General features: G+C 36.1%; 1 protein-coding gene across 3 annotated transcripts in view; it reads left to right on the forward strand.

The window, feature by feature from the left end:
* Positions 1 to 24,907, forward strand: part of PRKD1 (protein kinase D1) — a 131,303-nt gene that overhangs the window by 104,458 nt on the left and 1,938 nt on the right. For all 3 annotated transcript variants that reach the window (XM_048058698.2, XM_048058699.2, XM_048058700.2), the window contains 12 exons: positions 625 to 702; positions 4,167 to 4,371; positions 6,542 to 6,665; positions 7,464 to 7,541; positions 8,513 to 8,792; positions 11,372 to 11,424; positions 12,005 to 12,077; positions 13,053 to 13,159; positions 13,585 to 13,746; positions 15,093 to 15,191; positions 16,329 to 16,596; positions 22,995 to 23,080. In XM_048058698.2, coding sequence (XP_047914655.1) covers positions 625 to 702; positions 4,167 to 4,371; positions 6,542 to 6,665; positions 7,464 to 7,541; positions 8,513 to 8,792; positions 11,372 to 11,424; positions 12,005 to 12,077; positions 13,053 to 13,159; positions 13,585 to 13,746; positions 15,093 to 15,191; positions 16,329 to 16,596; positions 22,995 to 23,080 — 1,613 coding nt within the window. The remainder of the gene's footprint in view (positions 1 to 624; positions 703 to 4,166; positions 4,372 to 6,541; positions 6,666 to 7,463; positions 7,542 to 8,512; positions 8,793 to 11,371; positions 11,425 to 12,004; positions 12,078 to 13,052; positions 13,160 to 13,584; positions 13,747 to 15,092; positions 15,192 to 16,328; positions 16,597 to 22,994; positions 23,081 to 24,907) is intronic.

Consider the following 24,907-nt stretch of genomic DNA (forward strand, 5'->3'; position numbering starts at 1 on the left):
CCATAAGCCAAAAGAAAATAGTTGAAATGACATCTAGTAAAGTGCCGTTTACAGATGTGAAAAAAAGAAAAGTAGAGTAAAGTTAAAATATCTGGAAAATGAGGGAGGTATTAAAGGAACCCTCCACTTAAAGCTGTTTAGAATTCATTTTGTGATGCAAACAAATACTTCTTGCTTATGATTGTTGCTTAGGATTCTGCTGCTTCAATTTTCAGCCTTCAGTGTTTGATACATAGTCAAACTTCTGAGCCGCAGTTGATATGCTGTAGCCTGATCTGCTTCTTGTATTGGAAAAGCAACTCTGGCTTTTGAGCCAAGTGCACAGGTCTCCAGCTTGCTCCCTGAGATGAGCGTAGCAAGCATTTGGTGCAGCGAAGGCCTCCGCCCATTGCTGTGAGTGCTGCTTTCCTTTCCCCACAGGGAAGCTGCTGGTGTGTTTATGCTGTTGGTTCCACTGGCAAATGGTGTGCGGCCAGGCTAGTGCTCTCTGGACGCATTAAGTTAACTTTATGTTAGTGAAATAATAGGGCTTGACATTTATAGGTTGGATAGCAGGAAAAAATTGTAATTGTGGCACCGAAAAAGAGAAATAATTTTGCTGTATTCTTTTTTTTTTCTTGCAAGACTGTAGGTTCAACTGTCACAAGCGCTGTGCTCCTAAAGTGCCAAATAACTGCCTGGGGGAAGTTGCCATTAATGGAGGTAAGTTGCTTTAAGAATTGTTGCTGTCATTGTTTAAGCCACCAGCAAAATAAAGAGAAGTGTAAAACTGACGTGTGCAGAGACATGTTTTTCCATTGCTTGGGAGTGGCCTTTCCTCTGCGATATTTCTGTTGTGTATTGAAGATGAAGTGTGGGAGGAACCCTATTAATGGTTCATACATCATCAACTTGGAGCATGTATCTTCAAAATATATAGCACTAAAAGGCAGGCTCATCTGTGCCACAGAGGTGGCTTCCGCAGCAAAATGTCTGGGTGATCATGGCCTGCAGAATGCCAAAGTAAACCAAAAAAAGGAACATGTATTAGACATTGGCATTTACCTGGCAGATACAAACACATTTTTTTTTTTTTTTATCTGGGAAGGGAAAAAGTGTTTGTTTTAGGATAATATTCCTGAGAAGGAAATGCATACCTGGAGGAACTGGGAAGGCCCTCCGTGAAAAAAATCCACTGCTTCCTGTTGGGATAAAGCCTGTATCAGTTGCTAGAAATGAAAGCTTGATTATCTGCTGAATTTCCAATACATGTGCTGTCGGTTTTGTGTCAAGTATAGGAATGTATGGCTAGGTTTGACAGACGGTACTGGAGAAAAAAAGGGTGGTTGTAGATGAGTTGTTGATTGCCTTGGAAATGTCACTTTTCTATGTGATAAGGGAATGAGAAGTGTGGTAAAGTGTTCAGTGTCTAATGCATATTACCCCATATTGTCAGCCTAAACTGCTTCTAAGGTTAATGAAATATTGCCTTATTAGATATCATTTTTCAAACTTTAAATCAGTTATCTAGTTTATTGAAAATATATAAAGAATTTACAAAATTAGGAGTGATAATTAATATTTTTCATAGTGCATGACAGTATTATTACAAAGTTTTTCTGTTTAATGACAATTAGCATAGGCAAAAACATTTTAGATGCCAAATATCCCAACTTGAAACATGATAAGGTGCATAATTTTCTGAAAGGTTGGTATGGCACAGCATGTTTTACACCATTTATACGTGTCCATACAAAACTGTTTCTTCAGGAGTGCAAGTGATGATGTTTATGGAAGGATGTAGACTGACTTTCAAATCCAAGAACTAAAAATATACCAAGATATGTTAAATTCATTGATAACAGTATGGACCATAGATATCTTAAGTAGGTTAAAAAAAAACATTTTAATACATTTTCCAACCCAGTCTATTTTTTGACTTTGCAAATAATTGTAAGCACAGAGATTTGCAGTCAAAGTCACTAAGTATAAATGATAAAATTTCTACTGCATACATTTGAGGTGCAGTCTGAGAGCAGTGCAAAACAGGATCGATCAAGAGTGTTAAGGTGGAAAGGCAAGACTTATTTCTGGACAGCCAAACTAAATGAACAAGATTTACATTTGTTTCTGTTTCACTCCTTAGCATTCCTACCTTTCATCTCAGGCAGCTGTACTTTATCCCTCCAACACACCCTCTTTACCCTCTCCCTGTCTTTGTCCTACAAGTGACATGCTCCTTTTGTTTGCTTGTCTCCTACCTATGAATCTGATGACGGTCTGATGAGAAGTAGTGGTTTCTTTGAGGAAGAGCTGGGTGAGGAAAGCTTGTTCAAAGCCACTTGGGGTGAGAACACTTACTCCAAGCAGTATTTTAGAAAGTGTTAAGCTAAGTGTTAAGCTTCCTTTTGTGCAGTTCTGCAGAATTAGTACTTAGGCCCTTGGAACTTCACATCTTAAAATTTATAGAATTTGGCTTTTCCTCATCAAATGATATATCTAATATGGTATCTATGGTGCTATAGTGTAACTCTTAATTGTGTGTATAAATGACTGATTTGGGGTCATCAGGATTGTCAGAGGCAATTTCATCCTGGTATCTCATTTCTATTTTCACAGAAATTCGGTTCACATTAATTTCCATCTTAATAAATAAAATAAAGTAACTGTCACTCTGTCCATCTGCTGTGTGATGCATCTTCCCCAAAATAGTAAGTGAAGGAAGAGCTGAAGCAATAAAATTCCAAGTATGGTCTCATTAATAAACACATTAAACACTAAATGTGGGCAGTTATTTTTAACTGACTGTGGGTTTATTAAAAATAGAGATAAAAACCATGCTGTAGGAATAGCAAAAAGAGAGCCCTGAACTGTAAAATGTCATTCATGACTGGATGACTGTTTCAGCTAGAAATGAAGTCTAATGTGTCTCTTAGTCACACATCAGTAACTTATATCTAAACATGTTCAGACTAAAATGTTTCAGCCATGCACTTCCAATTCTAGTGAAATACAATCAGTTCAAAACATTTTTCTGCCAACCATTTCACTGTTCTTTTTCTTTTGGGGCATCCTCAATATGGACTGTCAAGAAACCTTCCTCCACAGAATTAGGTGAAAGTTTCTCAATGAAAACATTTGGTGTCTTCCATGTGATTTCATCTTACTTTGAACTGCTATCCTGAGTGGGTCCTGAACCACTGCAAACATCCCAGAAAAATTAATGCTCTGTTACCTGTCTGACAGGACTGATGATTTTGACTTTTTCTTTTTTTGGTAATTTGGTTTTTTTTTTGGTTTGCCTTTTTTTTTTAATAGTTAAGCCCTTTGATAAGTAAATAAAGTTTTATCCTTTTCTGTCTTCTTAATCCATTCACAAGCAGCAGTAAAAAGTTACTTCTTACTTTGAATTTGGTTAGGCTTATCTGATCATGAAATTGGAAAGTTTAACATTATTTAAATATGAGCAGAAATAATTTACAGCTGAAATAACAGTTATTAATACTGTTAATACTATGTGCCATAGTCAAATAAGTTAAATCCTAAAACATCATATTTTTTCTGTGCTATCTTATATAGGACTATTCAGTATTTATTAAATATTTCCTTTTTAAAGGTGGGGAATGTTATTTCATTAGAATGGATTGCAGTGCTGTATTGTGCAGCGTTCGCAGAGAAGACTGCTACAAAGGAAATATTTTTTTCCCCAAAATAAATAATTTATATTATAAGTAATTGTCTGGGAGTTATTTCAGTAGTTCATGAGCATGTCATCATTGTATTACAAAACTTGTAGTTTGAAATTTCTGCTCTTCTAACATCAGTTTGCAGCTGTAGCCTGCCGACAGCCATCAAGTCAGTGCACAGCATACAAGCTGCACACTCATGAGTATAGAATATTTGAATAGAAATCTGTGGATAAGAAATTATGCCATGACTTTGGCAGTTTTTAACAGAAAGTTGTATTTCTGAAAATACTCCAGTTTGATGTGTTTCCATTTTTCTGCTGTGATTTTCTAAATTGCTGGTTAAAGACCATGCTTTGCCAGTACGCACTGAGTAGAGAGAGACCCAGGCAATAGAGTTCCAAAGAGAACCTGATTTTTCTGGAAGCTTGAGAAGTGTTAGATTGTTGCAATTGGAATATTGTATGTTTTCAGATATTAATTTCAGAAATAATATTCCAGATCTCCTTAGTCCTGGGGCTGAGTCTGACGTGGTCATGGAAGAAGGGAGTGATGACAATGACAGTGAAAGAAACAGCAGTTTTATAGATGACATGGAAGAATCCATGGCTCATGATTCTGAGATATCAATGACAGGATGCCATAGTGACAACGGAGAAATGCAGGATCCTGATCCAGATCATGATGAGTCTAACAGGATGATCAGGTGAACCTTCCATCTTCTTCTGTATTTATTTATATAATGTCTAGGACTCAAAGAGAAATCTAAATGGACCCTATTCTTGCTCCTTCAACATTGAGAGAGCTAGTGATATGTGATGGTTCTGAAGTTGCAATGACATTACTTTGTTGAATATATGCATTAGGATTTTAAAAGGAACTTAAGCATTATTGTCGAGTTGAAGTAGTAACTGAAAAGACGTTTAGATTTAGAGCTTAGTGATATGGTTTAGGGGAGGACTTGTTAGTATTAGGTCAGAGGTTGGACTAGATGATCTTGGAGGTCTCTTCCAACCTAGATGATTCTGTGATTCTGTGATACGCAAGTGTTTGTTTCTCTTGTGAAAATTAAGTTGTGAAACTTCATTTGTACATGAGCAATAGAGAAAAAATTTAAAATGTTTTTATTTTCCCCAACTAGAAGTGCAATACTTGGTCATTTAAATAAAATAAAATAAAATAATTAATAACCTTTTATAAGCAACTTTTATAATTGACTCTAGGTATATTGTTTGCATTTTTAGGTATCTTCAGAAAGAAGGAACGTTTGACAAACTGGAACTTAAGTTTAACTTAACGTAGCTAAACTCTTTTAGTTTAAAGCCCTTATCAACAGCATTGAACTGTTATTCCTACTGTCATATTCATCTGCATAGATACTATGTATTTAGACAAATTGAATTACCTGAATATGTCTGTTTATTTCACAAAGTCAGTGTCATATATAATTTTGAATTGTCTAAGTTATATTAAATGGACAACATTGAAGGTTCTCTGAAATATAGATACTGAATTATAAATAATTTAAAAATTGATGACCAAGGTACATTGTTTTCCTTACTTGAGGGGCATCCCTGTACTTCCAGTAATACTTTCCAAAAATTATTTGTAAGGGTAGTCTCCATGTCCATGGATTATTTTTAATGGATCTGTAAAAGGCAAATAAAAAAAGGAAATCTCTTGTCAGTAGAGACAAGAATAGTTATACAGCGGCTGCATTTCATTTGATCATTTTTAGGCAAAAGGTATGTTAATTAGAGTCTTAATGAAACTTTAAGACAAGACACTTTGCATTTTGTTTGGAAACTGCTGATTCATAAAATGCTTCATATTTCCAGGATTCATTACAGCAAAGGGGGGCCATCTGCAAATATTCACAATCAGAACAGTTGTGGAAGCTTAAGATATTCTTCTCCTAGGTGGTTTCTGCCCTTTTTTTGCCGGAATTGTTGCACCAGTGGCTCTGCCAGCCAGGCAGACTGCATGTGCTTTCAGTGCTCTGTTTTCACGTAGGATGCAGCATCTCAGTTTGAATTTCTGCTGGAAATGACTAAGCATTTAAGTTTAGGATTGAAGCAGATGATGAAGCAGATGATCCATTATGCAGAGTTTGCTCTTGGAATGGTTAACTCCAACATCAAGAAAAGTGGGAAGATGGGCTTGACTACTTCTTAAACCTCTCCAACTAGATATTCCACTATTTATCTGCTTTTACTATCACGCATACTGTCAAGTTCTCATGCCTTCCTGAGTTACTCTGCTGAGCACTGGAAGTTTTCAGGGTGCATACCCAAGTGCAGGGCAGTGGGACTTTGCTTTAATCCTCAACGACAACATTGTTGTCTTAAACCTCTTTCTCTGAGAGGTTCCAGCAGAGTCTCTACTATGCCCTGCCAGTATATACACAGCTAGTCAGCTGACACATTTTCTACTCTAAACTGTCGTAACTCCATTGTGTGTTTGAACCCAAGAAAGATCACAGGGTGGTAATCTGATGGACAATGTTTACTTAGGTTATGAGATATTCAAGATCAAGTGCAGGTTTGAATCACGCATAGCACAGACTTGAGCTATGTCTCCCACACCCTAGTTGAGGCCCTAGTCATTTGCCCATCATCTTAGCTCATCTTTCAGAATATTTTATGTGTGTTGTGTGTGTAAGCCTTTTCCTGTTGTGGCATTACAAGTTTTTTTCTTTGTAATCTTGAGATACTTGGAATGACAAAAAAATTTGTGTCTAGTCCAGGTCTGTTAGTGACTATAATTGTAAATGTGATTATCGTATATATATATATATTCATTCTGAATTGGAAGATTTTTTTCTCTTTGTCTAAAATTGTCTTCTTTTTAAAAGCCTTTATTGATTTATTCTTAAGCCCTTCAACCAGCAACAACATTCCATTAATGAGAGTGGTACAATCTGTGAAGCACACAAAAAGGAGAAGTAGCACAGTAATGAAGGAGGGTTGGATGGTTCACTATACAAGCAAGGATACACTGGTAAGAAATGTTAAGGAAGGCCTGTCTTACACTACATACTATATGATAGTACACAATCAGATCCTAACAATATTTTGATAATTTAAAGTCAATCACATAAGGCATTTTTACAGTATTTATGATTGCTGAAGTCCTAACTCCCCTAATTGAGGACTGGCAATGCTTGTAAGTCAGTCACTTCATCATACCAGGAGACAGTTAAAACACAAAAAAGCATCTGCATCTGTCAGTTGCATTATTGTCGGCCAAATGTGAAGACATTCTGAAGAAAGAACAAAATCTTAACACTGTAGAAGTCCTGGAAAGTATCTTTATCTTCCAGCTGCAGTCTCCTAGGTATCTTACTGTTATATGAAATGAGGCTTTTGTAAAATAAATGTATCATTAAAAAAAACAGTTATTTTGTGCTAAAACAAGAATCAGAGTGTCAATATGTGGCCTTCTGAGGTGAGACAGGGTGTTATGACTGATAAAAAAAGAAAGTTGAATTATTTTAGCAACACACCTGTAGCAAATTGTGTGGAGTGTAACCCAGACATTAAAGTGACATGTTAAGTTTTCAAAACTTGGATGACTTGAACACAGCTACCTTATTATTAAAACAACAAAAGGTGTACCTATAAATCTTAAATCTAAAGTCATCATAAAAATCATGTAACAGCAAAGGAAACTTCATCCTTTACAATTCATCCCTTCAGATGTAAATAATGTTTTGGAAGTGATTCTTTTGAGAAATTAGTATTTCTTTAATTTTCTTGAAAACTTTTAGAAAGATTTTTCCCCAATTTTTCGTTGCAGAGGAAGCGACACTACTGGAGACTGGACAGCAAATGCATTACACTTTTTCAAAATGATACTGGAAGCAAATATTACAAGGTAAGGCATGTTTTTCAATCTACTTTTCTAATGTTTAATGATTAGAGTGAATCGCTGAATTAATAAATACTAAAAGTACATTAGCAGTATAACTTAGAACTATGTTTGTTTTCTTTACTTACATACATTTTGCATTTCACAAACAAGTCTCAGATCAAAAAGGTGTCAGCTAACAATGACTGGTAAAATACATGTTATGGAAATGTAAGGTTTTTATACAGGGGCAATTCAGTGCCAGTGACAAATTCTGCCAAGAAACTCATCTGATATTCTGTCATTCATTATATAAATTCTTTCCAAACAATTAGGTGTAGTACATACTATTTTAATTCAGCCCTTTGGACATAATGTTATGATTCAAATTGTAAAAGATTATTTTAATGCTCATGTACTTTTACCTGAGGCAGTTAAACTCCTTGGATGTTACTGCAGTAGTTTTTGATAATGCCAAATATTTCTTTCATGTGGCTTCCTCTCAGAGAAATATGTTAGTAAAATGGATCCTTAAGTCTTACTCAAGATGAAACAATTAAGTTAATGCCTATGTGAAAGGTGGATTTGCAGTCTTAATGTTAAAATAGATTTTTTCTGCTTTTCTTAATAGATTTATTTGCAAATAAATTTTGTTTAGAAATTTATAATATTAAAATATATTATATTTTATATAGAAGGAAGCAGGGTTCAATTTTCTAGTGGAGTTCTGTTGGTGGTCTTTTCTGATGGCACCTCACTCCTCTCTTTGCTAAGTTTAAATAATTGAAGTTCTGTTTGGTCTTGGAAAGAAATGTTTGATATTTTGCCATCAACAGCCCTCTGTTTCAAAGAGTTTCAGGTTACAAGAGCCTTTTTGTTTGCACAAGAAGCATGTGGTTAAAAGCAATAGCTAATATCATAAATTAGTTCATTTTTTAGTTTTATGTGTTGATGACCTTTACACAGAAAATAAATATATATATATATTTTCATTTTAGGAAATTCCATTGTCTGAAATTTTCTCTCTGGAACCTGCAAAAACTTTCACTTTACTGCCTCAAGGAGCCAATCCTCATTGTTTTGAAATAAGCACAGCAAATATAGTCTATTATGTTGGAGAAAACATAGAAAACCTCTCAAGTGTTCCACTGAATAACAGTGTTCTCACAAGTGGTATTGGCATAGACGTGGCAAGAATGTGGGAGATGGCAATACAGCATGCCCTGATGCCTGTCATCCCTAAAGGGGCATCCGCTGGGTCGGGACCCAGCCTACACAGTAAGTTTATTTATTTTCTCTGTTTCAGATAAATACAGTCATATAACAAATGACATTGCTCAATCTTCTGTACGGAAATATTGCACAGCTCATCATTTGTCTGTGTATTATTTTAAAAGCCACAATTTCTCATTCATGTGTTTCCAGTTAATACTAGGTCATCTGTGTTAACATACAATGTGCAGATTTGCTAGCGAGCAAATAGTTGTTCTATTTCTATGGCATTTCATCCATATTTGTGTTGCTGACATGAATGATAGCTTCTTTGTGCAGAGGTGTGACGTTTTCTGAGCTCCAGTTAGGAATGGATAGATATTTCCCATCATGACTGTAATTTATGTTTCTAGCTATCTGCAGAAGCAGCCGTTCACTCTTTAGGTCACTGCAGCATAGATGTTATGCTCTTTTTCATTACATTTGTCTGTACAACTGCCACAAACATTGTCCATGCTGAGATGAAATGAATTTGTGTGAAGAACAGCTGTTCTAAGCACAACAAGGCATGGATAACAACCCAGGACCAAAACGACTGAATATATCTTTGTCTCCAATTTACATACCTTTGGGTAACTCTGTACCAAAGATGACAGATTATGTAAACCAAACATGATAACAAAGTAGCAGAGACCAAACAATTCACCACTACCAGGTATGTGCTGCTGTGGTTGCTTTGCTAATTGTACTGAGCCTAGTCAGCGTAAAGCAAATTTGGGTATGTCTACACAAGCTGGTTTAGATCTTTTGTTGCAGTATATATACACTTGCTTTAGCACTTGACATCTGGATGCTGTTAATGCAGTGTGAAATACTAACAAGACAGCAAGCCCTTCAGAAACACAGTAATACCACAAACTGTGGCATACTTCTCCAGGCACAACAGCTCACATCATCTCTGTCCTATGCTTTCTTGACTAGGTTCCTGCATAAAGTAGTGTCAAATTCTGGATGTCATTTCAGTCAGGTTAGTTGCTTAGTACCCCTGGTTTGAGTCCATTGTAGCTAAACAAATCACCTAAAATGCTGGACCGGGACTGACAGCTGTCTCTGCCTCTTGGGAAGCTTGAAAATTTTCTTTCTGAGTTAGCAGTTATCCCCCCTGTTTGTTTGTTTGTTTGTTTGTTTGTTTTTCTATGCAAAAATTAAGGTCAGCTGCGACCTTTAGAACAAGCTTTCATGGGGACTAAGAATGGTAGCGACGTTCTGTTTCTGCTCTAAGTAACACACGTGGAATCATAGAATGGTTGGAAGGGACCTTAAAGACCACCCAGTTCCAGCCCCCGTGCTATGGGCAGGGACACCTGCCACTAGACCAGGTTGCTCAAAGCTCCATCCTACGTGGTCTTCAAAAATTCCAGGGATGGGGCAACCTGTTCCAGTGCCTCACCACCCTCATAGTAAAGAATTTCTTCCTTATATCTAATCTAAACCCACCCTCTTTTAGTTTAAAGATAACCTCTTACCCTGTCACTGCAACCCCTGATAAAGAGTCCCTCTCCAGCTTTCTTGTAAGTTTCCTTTAGGGGGGGCACATCCATGTTATTTTTCATGTAAGTGCAAAGTATCACATACATTTGAAGATAAATCAACAACAATAAAAAGACTCGATGAAACCAAAATTTCCCCTTCCAAAACCAATCTATTCCTAAGGAGAGGACAAGGGAATAAGTCACAAGGAGCAGAAGTTACTCATAAAAGATACTGATGGGTGGTAGTAAGTTTCTTCTATGTGTAATACAGGCTTTATAGAAGAGGACACTGGTTTCAAAGAGGCTGAAATCTTGGTATGGACCAAAAAAAAATGAAAAGTCAGCTTGAATGGGATTCTAGGCAGAGACAGGAGATAGACGCATCAGTGCTCCAAAGAACCCCTCCCCGAAATGGCATCTTTATTTACTACAGTAACAGTAAAAATATTCTCCAGTTTTATTGAGCTTCTCAGTGGGTTTGCCATTCAAAAAGGTTCTGGTAACATCCTAAGGTTTGAATTTTTAGAAGTTGGATCTGATATTTGTTGTGTTAAAGCGCATGTGCAAATTTCTATTTCCATTACTTGTTTTAGTGTCTCTTATGCCATTGAAATGTCTATTACTTTTAACAGTATACATACCAATATGATTAAGTATAGGCCTTAGTCTGAATAGCATCAAATACATTGTAGGTGACACTAGAAATAAAAGATTACTTTGAAATGCACTAAATAAAAGCAATTTACGCTAGTTGCTGTTGTGTTACTTTCATAAGATATAAAGCCCCAAAATAGAACAGAATAAAGTAGTAAGTAGAAAGCTAATCAGTGGGAAATATGAGATTCTAGTATTAAAAAAAAAAAAAAAGAAAAAAAAAGGTAATGAAATGTATAATCCTGTTCGTTCCAATATACTACGAAAGTCTGCTGTTCGAGTCACATATTTGTCGGTTGGTGTAATTTTATATTAGCTGGTAGATGAACAAGCTGACCTAATTGGTCCAATTTCTACAGCTGTCAGAAGATATTGATGTAATGTAAATGTCATTTCCTATTATTACATGTTTCAACTAAAAGCACAGCAATCTAAAGTATATTTTACTTTCTTCCCCAGGGGATATTTCCATCAGTATTTCTGTGTCAAACTGCCAAGTTCAAGAAAATGTGGTGAGTGTTCTCTGAATGCTTGTGCTAGAAATGATATGATTAAGCTTGTGAAGTCATTGATCTGTTTTGCAAAGAGGTATGTTAGAGAGGAGTTTCCATCAGCTGTTTTTTCACCTATCCTGTAGAAATTAACAATTAGCTTTGTTAGCTTTTGAGAAAAGTCATCTTTGTGGCACCTTTTCCTTGAGACACAAGAATTGCATATGTGTGATTTAGCTTAACACAGAATTTAACTACTTATCCTTGCAGGATGTTAATTAGCTAAAGGAAAAGTGAGCACTAGATGTTATTAGTTCGTGGAATTTCTGTCTGTTGAATTTAGTAAGGCTTATCACAAGCCTTGATAAATATACCTTTTGTGTCATTGCTGAGATATCAGATATTCTTTGTTGTACCAAGAAGATATTACGATTGCAGTTATCGCTGCTTTTAAGAAACTCACGTGAATGTTTCTAGCAGATAATATGTTTTGAAATGTACTGTAGTAAATGCATGCTGCTTCCCATTAGAAAAAGCAGATCAAATAAAAATTTTGTTTCTGTATCTCAATGCTTAATGTTTCTTATGTTTATATGAACAGGATATCAGTACTGTATACCAAATCTTCCCAGATGAGGTGTTGGGATCAGGACAGTTTGGAATTGTTTATGGAGGTAAGGTTTTGGTGTGTTGTACAGTTATGCTAAAGGCAGAAAAAATCTGGAAGGATGAAAGTATTTGGACTCTGAAATGCTTTCTTACAGAAATTAGCTAACAGGCGTTTAAGTAGTGTTCATTAAACAGGGACAGAATTTATTGTTGACAGTCTTTTTTTTTTTTAATTTCAAGTTTTCTGCTAGTAGAGGTTCAGTGTATATTAAGAGTTCTAGTAGTACAAACCCTGAAGTGCAGAAACCTGTTCTCTTAAAGAACTATAATGAAAGAAGGAAAGCATTATTTCTTGCTACTGTTTTTCTTGGCATGATTTCATGAGTTTTTTTCTTTCTTTTTACCAGTTTGTTTGAATTGTGTCTTTTTTTTATTATTTTTTAATTGTTTTTCCTCTCTTTTTTTCCCATTTTTTCGGCAGGTTTTTTTTTTATTTTTGTTGGGGGGAGGTTTAGGTACAGTTATTTGAGACAAGTGAGGTGAGAACTGATTGTACATTCTCACTGAAGAATTTCTACGGGTGCCTGATAAGCCTGGGATGTGCACTCACGTGCTTGAAGGAGATCACCTATTTTGTTATTTGCTAGTCTGGAAGGATTAAGCCTGTGAATTTAGTAAAAGTATATGAAAAGGAAAAAGTATATGAAAAAGTTAACTTTACATATATATTATTGAAAGGCAGAGCTGACTTTCTTATGTGCTTATGTGTTTCTTAGGTGTTACAACAGCTTTGTCAGGTGATAAAGAGAAAAATTCACTAGTCAAAGGGAAGAAAAAAGGGAAATAACAGAAAACTTTTATTTAAGTTACTGCATACCTGCACTGGGATTTACTTATTTGGACATAGTTGTACATAATTGATATTTAGCTGTGGTCATTGGTACCATCAAGTGAAAGTGGAACATTTTTCAGAATTAATCATGTTATTTGATGGACGCCTTCTGTTTTTGTTTTGGTTTGTTTGTTTGTTTTTAATGCAGGAAAACATCGCAAAACAGGAAGAGATGTTGCCATTAAAATAATTGACAAACTAAGGTTTCCAACCAAACAGGAAAGTCAACTTCGTAATGAGGTTGCAATTTTACAGGTATTTTTCTATTATTTTCACTGTATTCACTCTATACATTACTATAAATACCAGATAATATAATTATTCCAGTTGATAATCACTACTGTTTTTGCAGAAAAAAATTAGTATTTTTACTGCCTAATGTGCATAAATATTCAAAACCAACTGTATTGGGAATGTTATGTTAGGAATTCTCTCTGCAGTTTAAAGCACCAAGCACAATAATGTATGTTTGTTAAAGTGATTTTAAGTGCATCCATTCTCTTATACCATCCCTAGAAATTTTGTGCCTGTTGCTTAAAAATGGAACATGTGGTTTATATTAAGAAAAACTGAAATGTTGTCTGGTTTAGGAGGGTCTGAAGATTGGCTATGTAATGAGAAAACCTTCTAATCATGTTGGGAAATCTATGTTGTTCAAGTGCTGTATTTACCCTTAATAGAATCTTCATCATCCTGGGGTTGTAAATTTGGAGTGCATGTTTGAGACACCAGAAAGAGTGTTTGTTGTTATGGAAAAACTCCATGGAGATATGCTGGAGATGATCTTATCAAGTGAAAATGGCAGATTGCCGGAGAGAATAACAAAGTTTTTAATTACTCAGGTAAGAAATTGATTATAAACCTAGAAAGAGATTTGAGGTCAATTGTTACCACTGTTTCTTATGTTTTGCTTTTGACATAATTTACCTCTCTGATTTATGAAAGCTTGGATTATATTATCAGGGATGGTACAGACATCTTTGTGTACATTATGTGATTTGTAGTAAACCATTAAGAAGACCTAGAAATAGATAAATGTGCAGTTGCCTGGCTGCTGGATGGAAGGCCATCAAGTTACAGGTTCTCTTATGCTTGAAGGATTAAGCACAAGAAGGGGTTGCAAAACACAGATAGCAAACCATCAAAGACCTGCAGAAGGAAATTTGAGCCTTCTGAATTTCCCAGTACCTAACCATTACAGTTCATGATATGCACGTCTGTGCCTCTTTTCTATGCTGAGATTGGATCTGATTAAATGAATCTGGTTTCCTGTATGACTTCTGTTAACAGTGTGATCTGTTTTGTTTTTTGATTTTTGTTTTGTTTTATTTTGTTCTTCCTGTTGTGATATTATCATATTGTTTCTTTGGATGCCCATACTATTGGTTTAAATTTAGATACACAATTGAGTAGCGAGCCACCTCAGAGTTATAGCAGCAGCCTGTTTTTTGTGTTAAGGCAAGAAAAAGAAAGGAGCAGAAACTCCAGTGTTACAATGGAAATTTATTATTAGAATTGGAACATAGTAGGTTCTCTAGCTTTCAGGCTTTTATGGGCAAAACTGCCATCAGCTTTAGAATTTGGTTTCTAGAATTTAGCCTCTAGCCATTGCCTGCTCTAATACAGTAGGAAAGTCAGTATCAGCCCCTGACCAGACACAAAGAATGAGTTAAAGCACAGGGACAGGATGGATATCTGTTATACTTTCTTTGCATGTTCTTATGTGTGTAATGGCATAAAAATACATGCAAGGCTCCTTATGCTTTATCACCTCAAGGATATGCTTAAATTGGATCACAGAATATTTCTGTGAAAATTTTTGAGTGAATAATTTAGATCTGGAAGGTCACTTTGCAAATATTTCTGTGTTAAAGATTTCACAAAAAATTAAACAAGTACTTAGAATGCATTTTCTAAAAAATGTTTCGAATATGAGGTCTGGAGAAGGAACAATCGTATTCTGTACAGTGAAACATTAAGAAAACTTGAGGCACAACAAATAATAGCTGACATTTTTGCTTTTTTCTTACACTGTGGACATTGTTTTAAAAGGTACAGTCTTATTGGATTGTTTCTTTTTGCACCATTCCTCAATTCTCTGGTCACTGTTACTGTCAGAACAATGTAAAGCCAAATAAATATACAACATTTAAAACTGAAATTCTTTCTGATTTTTTTTTCTTGACAGATCCTTGTTGCTTTAAGACATCTCCATTTCAAAAATATAGTTCATTGTGACCTCAAACCAGAAAATGTATTATTGGCGTCAGCTGATCCTTTTCCACAGGCAAGTAGGAAATGCCCTTTGTTAAGATAAATTGTTCAAATTAGTAAGTGCTAGCAATGATTATTTTATGAACAAACGAGTGGTTAGTGACCCGCCTGTATCAATTCCAGGAACTACATAAAATTGTAGATACGGGTATCCAAAAAAGGGTATTTTTTTAATATCCTTGGTTTTTGTCACTTACCTAAAATATTCAACAATATTTTCAAGTATGATATAGCAACTTGTGCAGTTGTTTCTAATTTGCTCACCATTACAGCACGAATTACTTAATTGGTTAATTTGGTCCAGATGAATGACAATTTGAAAGCAGAAACAGTAACGACAATTTTATTTTTTTTAAGTTAAAGAACGGTTCATGAAGAACAACAGCTTCTTTAATGTTATGAATTTAAATGCCAGGTAGCTTGCAGATGATGTAAACATACTTTCTAACTCATTGTACTTCTCATTAAGAGGTACATACATCAGTCAGTTCCTGTTGCCTTTGATCTGCAGAATTCATGTGTAAGCTCTTCCAACTGCTTACATTCAAAAGAACATTGTTTCTCATTTCCCTGTAATTTTATAAATAATAATTTGAAAGGAAGGGACGATATTGAGACTCTAAGCAACAATTTTAAAGCAGCGAAATCTGACCCGCTGAAGAAATCCAACAAGGAAATTTGCTGATAGGTAGGTTATAACTAGGTCCCCAACAAATTGAAAGTGGTAGTTCAAGAACTAACTTTTGACAACTTGATTGATTCAGGAGAAAGTCATAGGTAAAACCATTTTTCTTCTTGCTGTGTTCTTCTGCTATGAATGAATAAATATTATTTTGTATTACTACTTTCACCAGAAACCTAAGCTGTTAGGCCCTTCAAAAATATAATTTCTTTCATTCAAAGCAGTTCTGTGTTATTACTTTCACTACAGTTTATGTACAGCATGAAGGAATGTAATGGATTGGTAATCTAGTCTAATACTGTGGTGGAATAAGGGGATTCCTCTCAAAGAGAAGGTTAAAAAAAAAAAAGTATCCTTGAGGGAACAATAGAGATGCATTTTACAACTAAACCATGATAAAAGTACATCAACTATGTATTTGATAATAAAAACAAACCCTTATTTACTCTAGCAATTTTCTTTAAACAGGTAAAACTTTGTGATTTTGGCTTTGCTCGAATCATTGGGGAGAAATCCTTTAGGCGGTCAGTCGTAGGAACACCAGCCTACCTTGCTCCAGAAGTGCTGAGAAACAAAGGCTATAACAGATCTCTGGATATGTGGTCTGTGGGTGTTATCATTTACGTAAGCCTTAGTGGTACCTTCCCATTCAATGAAGATGAGGACATACATGACCAAATCCAGAATGCTGCTTTCATGTATCCACCTAATCCATGGAAAGAAATTTCTCATGAAGGTAATACCTGTCTGTGGGTGTTTTATATGAATGCTAAAAAAGTGTAGTATTTTGCTTGCATATTTTGTTTTTCTCTCTACATACCAGGGGTAAATTTATTTTTTGAAATTTCAGTAATGTACCATAATGTAATGTCTTTGTTTTATAGTATTAACTGCTGTAGACATTTCCTGCAGAGCCTGTATAGACTGTGTATGCATAATCCTCTGGTGTGAGATCTCACCAGGTGTTGAAGGATGCGTATAGCCACCTACAGATTTGATTGCTATAGAATCTTGTGGAGGACCTCAGCTGTTAGAATTCATGTTACATCTATTTACTTCTGTACTTCTTCTTTCAGCCCTAGCACTTCTTCAGTCCTTTTCATATTCTACTTTTGCCAGTAATTTGGTTTTCATTCAGTTGTATGCTGTAACCTGAGAGTCTTTCTGTGGAGAAGATAAAGAAGATACTGAGCAATTCCAAACAGATGAGATTTCAAAAACAGTGTGAGAAATGGTCAGAAGAGACTTTCTGCAAGGGTGGGGGGAAAAAAAGCTGGGAGATGAGAGCTGGGAGCTGATCCAATGAGACTTTTGAAACTAGATTTCTGTTCAGGGGCCTGAAAGATTTTCAATAGTAAAACAAACAAACAAACAAAAATAATAATTTACTATGAGCATCTTTAAAGAAGGTAAATGAAGTCTATTAAAGATGACTCTAGAAACAAGTACGGGAATCTAGATCTCTATCTAAAGTATTACAAGTGACTTTAAGAGATAAAAGTTGAGCTCAAACAATGTCTCCAATCTAATTACTGTAAATAAACATTGATGAACCTATTTCTTTCTTTTTTTTTTTGTCTTGAAGGATCTACACAGATGTTTTCTTGCAAGAAATGTTATATTATTATTTTAAAATTAAAAGAAAGTTTTTTAAGCTACTCTTACATTTAAGAATTAAAACCATCGAAGACTCAGCAGTTAGTCCTATTTATTTATTTATTGGCAAGTGCAAATATTTAGGAGAAATTTAACACATAATGAACAACCACATCCCTCACAGAAGCCTTCAACCCAAATTTTGCTTCACTGCTATTCATTAAAAAATTGAAACTTCATTTGATTAGGCAAGTGTCGTTGTCACAGATAAAGGAAATACAAAATTAATACTATCTTTAATGCACGTGAGAAAGATCTTTTTAGAAATGTTATGCTGTCAGAATTTGAAAAACTAGGAGCCATTTGGCAAATGATTACCATAAGTAAAACTTAAGTAAATGTTCTTCTCCATTACTTGGTGCTTTACTCTGATACATCCAAAAGGCAGTGCTGGATCCAAGCACTCTTTAACGATGGACTCTATAAATTGTACATCACAGCTAGATTTTAAAAGTGGTAACTTATTCCAGAGACTATATTACATGTCTCAGTAATGACAAGCATAAACCGAGAATTCAGTGAACTTAAAAAGAGTTAGGCTACCATAGAATCATAATTTGGGTTGGAAGGGGGACCATTAAGGATCATCTAGTTCCAACCCCATGGCCATGGGGGCCTTCAACTAGACCAGGTTGCTCAAAGCCACATCCAACCATCTAAGAGAATTAATAATGACTCCAATTTGTGCATGCCAATTTACTTAAGAACTGTAACAGGCAGCAGTCATGGATGAACAGGCTTTATCTGTCCTTTTCAGCCATTAAAATTAGCCTGTAAAAGTTAAGGCTTTTCAACTTTTATACCCCTGACAAATGTATTTTTTTCCCTGTTTATCCATTGAAAACTCTTGCGAGCATCATTTCCCAAGCTCATCCATGAAATCCCTTCTCTAACTTCACCAAACCCAATTGCTTTTCTTTTTTTTTTTTCAGAGAATGTGTCTGTCTACCTATCTGTCTACCTCTGTATCTATCTATCTGTCAATCACAGAATCCTCCTTAGAGAATTCTGATTTGCATCTGTATCAAGCAGCTGCATTTTCCCCACCTTTTTCTCTCATTTGAAAGAATACTCCCTGAAAACTGAGTATGTATTTGTATGTCAAAATAGAATTGGAAGACATTACTGGAGAGGCAATTTCTGTGGTAATCTCTGTATTAAAACAGGTTTTGTCATAGCCATTCAGCATTCCATTGTCCAATTTGCTATTTCTGTTCTCTTTGGCTTCAATTATTGTCAAGCCAGTTTATATTTCTGAATTCACTGAACTGCTATGTTAGAATTTCAGCTTCGCTCAGAATTCTCTGTAGAATTTTGCTAGATATTAATACAGACAAATCTTCTTGCAAGTTTCTTACTTACAGATGTAAATTTCATATCTGTATGTATATCCATGAAAACACGGAGCCTGTTTTCAACAGTGTTACTGGTTGTTTCCAACTTTGAACTTTCTGTCCACCAAATTTGCATTATTTCAAAAAGATTATTTTGACTTAGCTGCAGGTTACAAAAAATAAATCCTGTTGAATTTAAGGACAAAATTCCCTGAAAAATGCTGTACCTCTGCTTGTTAATATATTTTACCTGATGTGTTTTTTCTGTGGTAGCTGTTCTTTTGAACTGAATGGGCCTAAAATGTGCTATGTCAAATTTTAGATTATTCATGGCATGTTTCATTCTGCTGTGGATTTTTTTGTAAATCATTGTATTCATAATTATTTTTGTTTGTTTTTATCAGCTACCAACACAGCTATTACTGCTACCCTGATAAGCTATGTGAGGTACATACTACTGATTAGGTGCTTCATATTACTTTATATTATTAAATAATTTGGGAAGAAACAATGCAATTTCTTTCATGTATTAAATTTGATCATGGTGTGCCTTTTACATATTTTTTTTGAGTCAGAAATAAATACTGCAGCTGTCTTTGTGTTAACATAGACTTGTTTCAGCATATGTGAATAGAAACTGTTTCATGCGTTAATGAGAAAGTCGCATGAATAAGCATTAAGTACAAGGAGGTCATATACATATTATAGCTCAAAGATGTCTCTACCTCTGTAAATGTTTAACTAGCTGTTTAAACTAAGGTCTTGGCCATACTTACATGTGTTTGCCAGAATAGAATGGTATTTTAACCTCTCTTGTGGAGGTGCAGCTTATAATTGCCAAGGATTTCTTTTGATAGTACAGCTGAATCCATTTCACAGAAAATAATAAGCTTTGCCAGCTGAAGATTATTTTTTACCAAAATAACTGCATGTGCGCATTGTCAACAAAGCTGTATTGAGCAGCAATAGGGAAGCAGTGGGTGGGTGTATGAAAAAGTTATACTACTGATAACAGAGCTGTACTCAGAAGAATACAGGGTCTGGGAACTCCTACGTTTTATATTAATGTCTGCAGCTTAAATTTTCACAAGTGATGGCAGCTAGAGTAGTTGATATTATGTGTGTACTTTAAAAATTCTGGATCAAGGATAAATTTATTTTTAATTTAGCAGTGCTTTTCTTGATACTCTTAAGGTGATATGTTTCTTATAAATTAAATGAAAAGCAAAAGTCTGTATCGCAGGACTAAATGGATAGTAAGTTCCAGTAAGACAGGTTTTTCAGGTATTTTGCTAACTTATGTGTTAATGTATGTGTTACATCCTAATTGAGTTAAAACAGTCATTTCTATGAAAACTGTAATTTGTTAACTTAATACTTTGTGTGAAAATTGTTACTGTGTCTTTACTACAACTAATTATTTGCTATACTAACAAACTGCCGTAAGTAGTTTAGAAACATGAACTTCCTGACTCAGTAAGTTCTTCCAGTAAAATGCAACTGAAAAACTATTACAGTTTTTTAAAACTGTGTTTGAATATTTTCATTTGGGATTCTGATGAACGTTCAGCTATCTAAATGACGAGTAGTCATGTTGTTTGGAAGCTAGGAGGAACAGCTGGCTGGTTTATCCTGTTCAGCAAAGTCTGCAGCTCCTGAAACTTGATAAGCCCTCAGGTGGCCCTACCTTAATCAGGGGAAATAAACAGGAGCCCATAAAGGTGTTTGGAAAAGCTGTACCATAATCCTCTTAGAACTTTCATACCAATTACTTCCTTGATAATACCTGCTGGATTCCGTAAAAGATGTTCAGACCATAGGTGGTCTTTCTGAACCTTCTACATTTATTAATAACTGTGTATAATGTTGTACAATGTTTTTGCAGAGGAATATTGTCAAACTATAAAATTCTAAAAATGTCTGACAAGGATTATTTTAAAACCTATTTTTTTAAAGATTCAGTCCTTAATTCATAAAATATACTTTAAAATAGAATGTAGTTGCCCCACTTTCTTCGAAACTGCTTTTTCTTTCTAGACAGAAAATTTTGTTTCCTGAGTTATGGTGTCCCAGTTTGGTCCCCTGAGTGACTCATGTGAATCACATTTGAGTTGTATGTCTAAACTAATTGTTAATAGCTTATACATTTTTATATCCAGTGTTTTTAAGCAGTACAATTTGTAAAGTAACCATCAAATTATTATTTATAAGCTTTTTTTTTTTCAAATTCTGATATTGAGTCAACGTGTGTCTTACTGTTGGCACATTTTATATGATGTAGCCAGACCAGCTTATTTTAGGTGATGGCTATCAGGACAGCTCATGTTTTTTTGTAAGCTGAAAGAGAGTAACCAGGATCTTTCCTCATTTCCTATAAATAGTGACACATATCAGTGTCTGAACCTCTCTAATTTACCTAACACCAGTTAAAGTCAGAATTCTCTCAGTAACCGACTATTCCAGATCCCTAAGAAAATCCTTTAATCCTTCAGTTTCAGCACTAAGAAATCTGAAGCTCTGCGTTCAGTAAAACTGGATCATTATGAAAAGCTGATGGTTCTAGTCCCTAAAACCGGTAGAAGCTTGCATCAAGTCTAAGCTGGTTCTCTATTGCAAGTGGTACTGATGTCCTCCTCTACAGAGCAGTGTCTGTTGCTTTCCTCTCTAGAGTCATGAACAGACATCTACCCTATAACGCATGAGAATGCCAAACAGAGCTGATATAACCTACTCAAATCTGTAAGACCATCATAAACTAATTATCCTCCGTAGTTATATACCTCTGCCTCTTAAAGGCCTAGTTCTCTTATTTTTGAGGCTTAGCAGTCATCTTGGCATTCATTCTAATGGCAAATGATTTTCAAAACATTTTAGGAACTGTTTTCACTAAGGACAGTAAAAACATGGCCTAAAGAATTCAGTCAGGAAGGTCCACATGATATCTTTTATGAAGTTCAGGCCATAGGTGCCTGCCTTTCAAAATAGGTGAAATCTTTGAGAAGGAAATAAGCAAAATAAGCTACACTCATATTTTAGTTATAATCCAGTTGCCCATCTAAACTTGAATGCAAGACAAGATAGAAATCCCTCCCTGTTCCCTGTACCCTTTTTGGACTGTGACATGATTGACCAACTTTTCTGTCTCTTCCTCATAGCGTGGAACTTGAGAACTTCTCTTATCAATAAAGAGGAGAAAGATTAACCCTGTTGTTTTGGAAAACAAATAAGTTTTCAGAGTGCTGCCATCTATCAGTAGTGGTCCTGTTGGCTATCCACTGGCTTTCTGATCCCACATCTGCTTCTCAGACATTTCGACAGGGAACAAAATAAACATAAGTTAGAGAATTTAGCATGAATTGTACACTAAAAGAGATGATAGCTAAAAATCTGTTTGTCCACAACAGAGAAAACAAAATTAGGACCGTCTGCTCCAAGAAGAGTGTGGCTCAGAATCTCTGGCAGTGTCTTCTTTGCCAGAATTCCTGAGATTTGTTTGATCTTATTCCCACAATTGCTTTGATTTCCAAGATAATATTCAGCACCAAGGACCCAGGGCTACTTTAATGGCAGTTGGTTATTGTTAAGAATAGCTTTATCTGTCAGGCTTACTGCACATGTCTGACAGACTGTTGTGTAAATTTCCATTTTCCTGGATATAGTACTGAGACCCACAGGCAAAGCCACAGAGTGGTTGCTTCCACACTGTATGAAAAGCATGGCAAGTCAGGTACTCAAGAGTTACAAACAGTCCACCCCATCCTCTTGGGGCAGAAACATACAGAAAAGTCTACCTGGCAAAGGTACCCCTCTACCTGTTTACTGTAAACTGCTGTAGAACCTGAAGTGTACTGCAGCCCTCACTAACATGAAGTGGTTTTTTTTCACTTGAGCAGAAGCTGAGTGAGAATTTTCTTCAGTCTTTGCTACATGCCTGCAAATGAACACAAAGAGGTAGACAATACACTAGCTAGCAGGCAACTATTTAGTAAAACAGTATTTTCAGGGATATCAACATTGAATACAGTTTGAAAAAGCTTGAGCATGGAGGAAAAATTGCCCTTTTTACTACTATCCTGTCTGTCTGTCTCTGTTTGTATATACAAATACATTTCAACTGATGTGTTCTAATATTATTCCTTTTCAGCTATCGATCTCATAAATAATTTGTTGCAAGTGAAAATGAGAAAGCGCTACAGTGTGGACAAAACATTAAGCCATCCATGGTTACAGGTATTGCTGCAAACTCCATGTTTTTTTTTTCCTGAGTATTTAGTCTCTAAGTATATAAAAATTTTCATCTTTAAATACAGTAGAATCTAGGCAAATCTACAAACACAAAGATGTTTTCTGATCCTGAGAACCTCATATTCCTTCACCAATTAATGTATATATACTAATTAATTTTTGAAGTATGAGATTCCAATACTAAACTCTCTCATGTTTTCAAAGTACACTAAAGAAGTATATTTAGTATGTCTGCTAAGAACATATAGATAGATAGATAGACTATAAAGTCATTCAACTTGCATTATCAAATTGGCTTGGGTCTGCCCCAACATGTCACAGAATCATATCATAGAATGGCTTGGGTTGGAAGGGACCTTAAAGATTATCTAGTTCCAACCCCCGTGCCATAGGCAGGGATGCCACCCACTAGATCAGGTTGCTCAGGGCTTCATCTAACCTGGTCTCGAACACTTCCAGGGATGGGGCATCCACAACCTCTCTGGGCAACCTGTTCTAGTGCCTCACCACCCTCTGAGTGAAGAATTTCCTCCCAATTTCTAATCTAAATCTCCCCTCTTTTAGTTTAAAACCATTCCCCTGTCATTATCTGATTGAGCAAGGAGTTGCTCTCCATCTTTTTTATAAGTCCCTTTTAAGTACTGAGCCAGAGCCTTCTCTTCTGTAGGCTGAACAGCCCCAACTCTCTCAGCCTGTCTTCATAGGAGAGGTGCTCCAGCCCCTTGATCATCTTTGTGGCCCTCCTCTGGACCCGTTCTAACAGATCAACATCCTTCTTGTGCTGGGGGCTTGAGACCTGGATGCAGGACTCCAGCTGGGGCCTCACAAGGGCAGAGTAGAGGGGGACTTTTGGATGCTCCATTTGGATGGCTTCCCTTCCTTCTATTGTATCAACCGCATCACTCAGCTTGGTGTCATCAATTCACACATGGAGCCCTGATTCACTTATTATTAAAACTAATTAATAGGCTGCCATTTCAGTCATTAGAAGAGCTAGTGAAGCTGTATTCTTTCCAGCGAAATGCATTAGCCACTTTCAGTTGAAGTCTTCTACTGGAAACTGAAATGTTATGAATTTCTGACATGCTATCATCCACTGCACTGTCTTCTGTTCCTTATATGTTAAGTTGTTATCCTGGCAGCAACAAAGTCACTGCAAGTTAAAACATGTAAAACAGAATCAATGCAGTGAGCAGCCAGGGAGCAGGACAGGCCAGAGCAGCCCCAGGCATTGGGCACCTCCCTGGCAATGGGGACAGGCCAAGGCCAGGCTGGGACATCAGCCCACAGGATCCCCCAAGGGATGCATATATATGCATAGGAAACTAATCATGCACAGGCATGGCACAGATCAGATGCGTAGTCTACAGTCCCAAAGGAATCTTTATCTGAACTAAGACCTGGGTCCTATTCCTTGAACAATGTTTCTCAAAGTGGAGGGTGACCTGTTGAAACAGGAGGAAAAGGGCTGCAACCTCCCACCACACCCCTGCCTTCCCCAGGGACATTTCTCCTGGGCTTGCTTTCTTCCTTGCAGATTTCCTGTCACCCTCTAGTCTTTTCCTCCAAGACTGTGTTCTCCCTGCCAACCATTACAGAATGCATTTGTCTGGGCCTCTGGGGACCAGAGAGGTGATCTGAGCTAAGTCCTGCAGCGCAGCTGCTGGCTGTCTCATGTGATGGGACAGTGTCCTTCACCCCTCTACGTTCACTTTTGTCCCTTGTGCAATAGTGAATGGAGGTGAACTAAGGCAAGGCAGTACAGCAGCAGCTCTAGCACCATGGATGAGTCCTCCTTCCAGAAAAGCCCAA

This window comes from Anser cygnoides, chromosome 5 (assembly GCF_040182565.1).
Source record: "Anser cygnoides isolate HZ-2024a breed goose chromosome 5, Taihu_goose_T2T_genome, whole genome shotgun sequence".
Taxonomy (NCBI): Eukaryota; Metazoa; Chordata; class Aves; order Anseriformes; family Anatidae; genus Anser; species Anser cygnoides.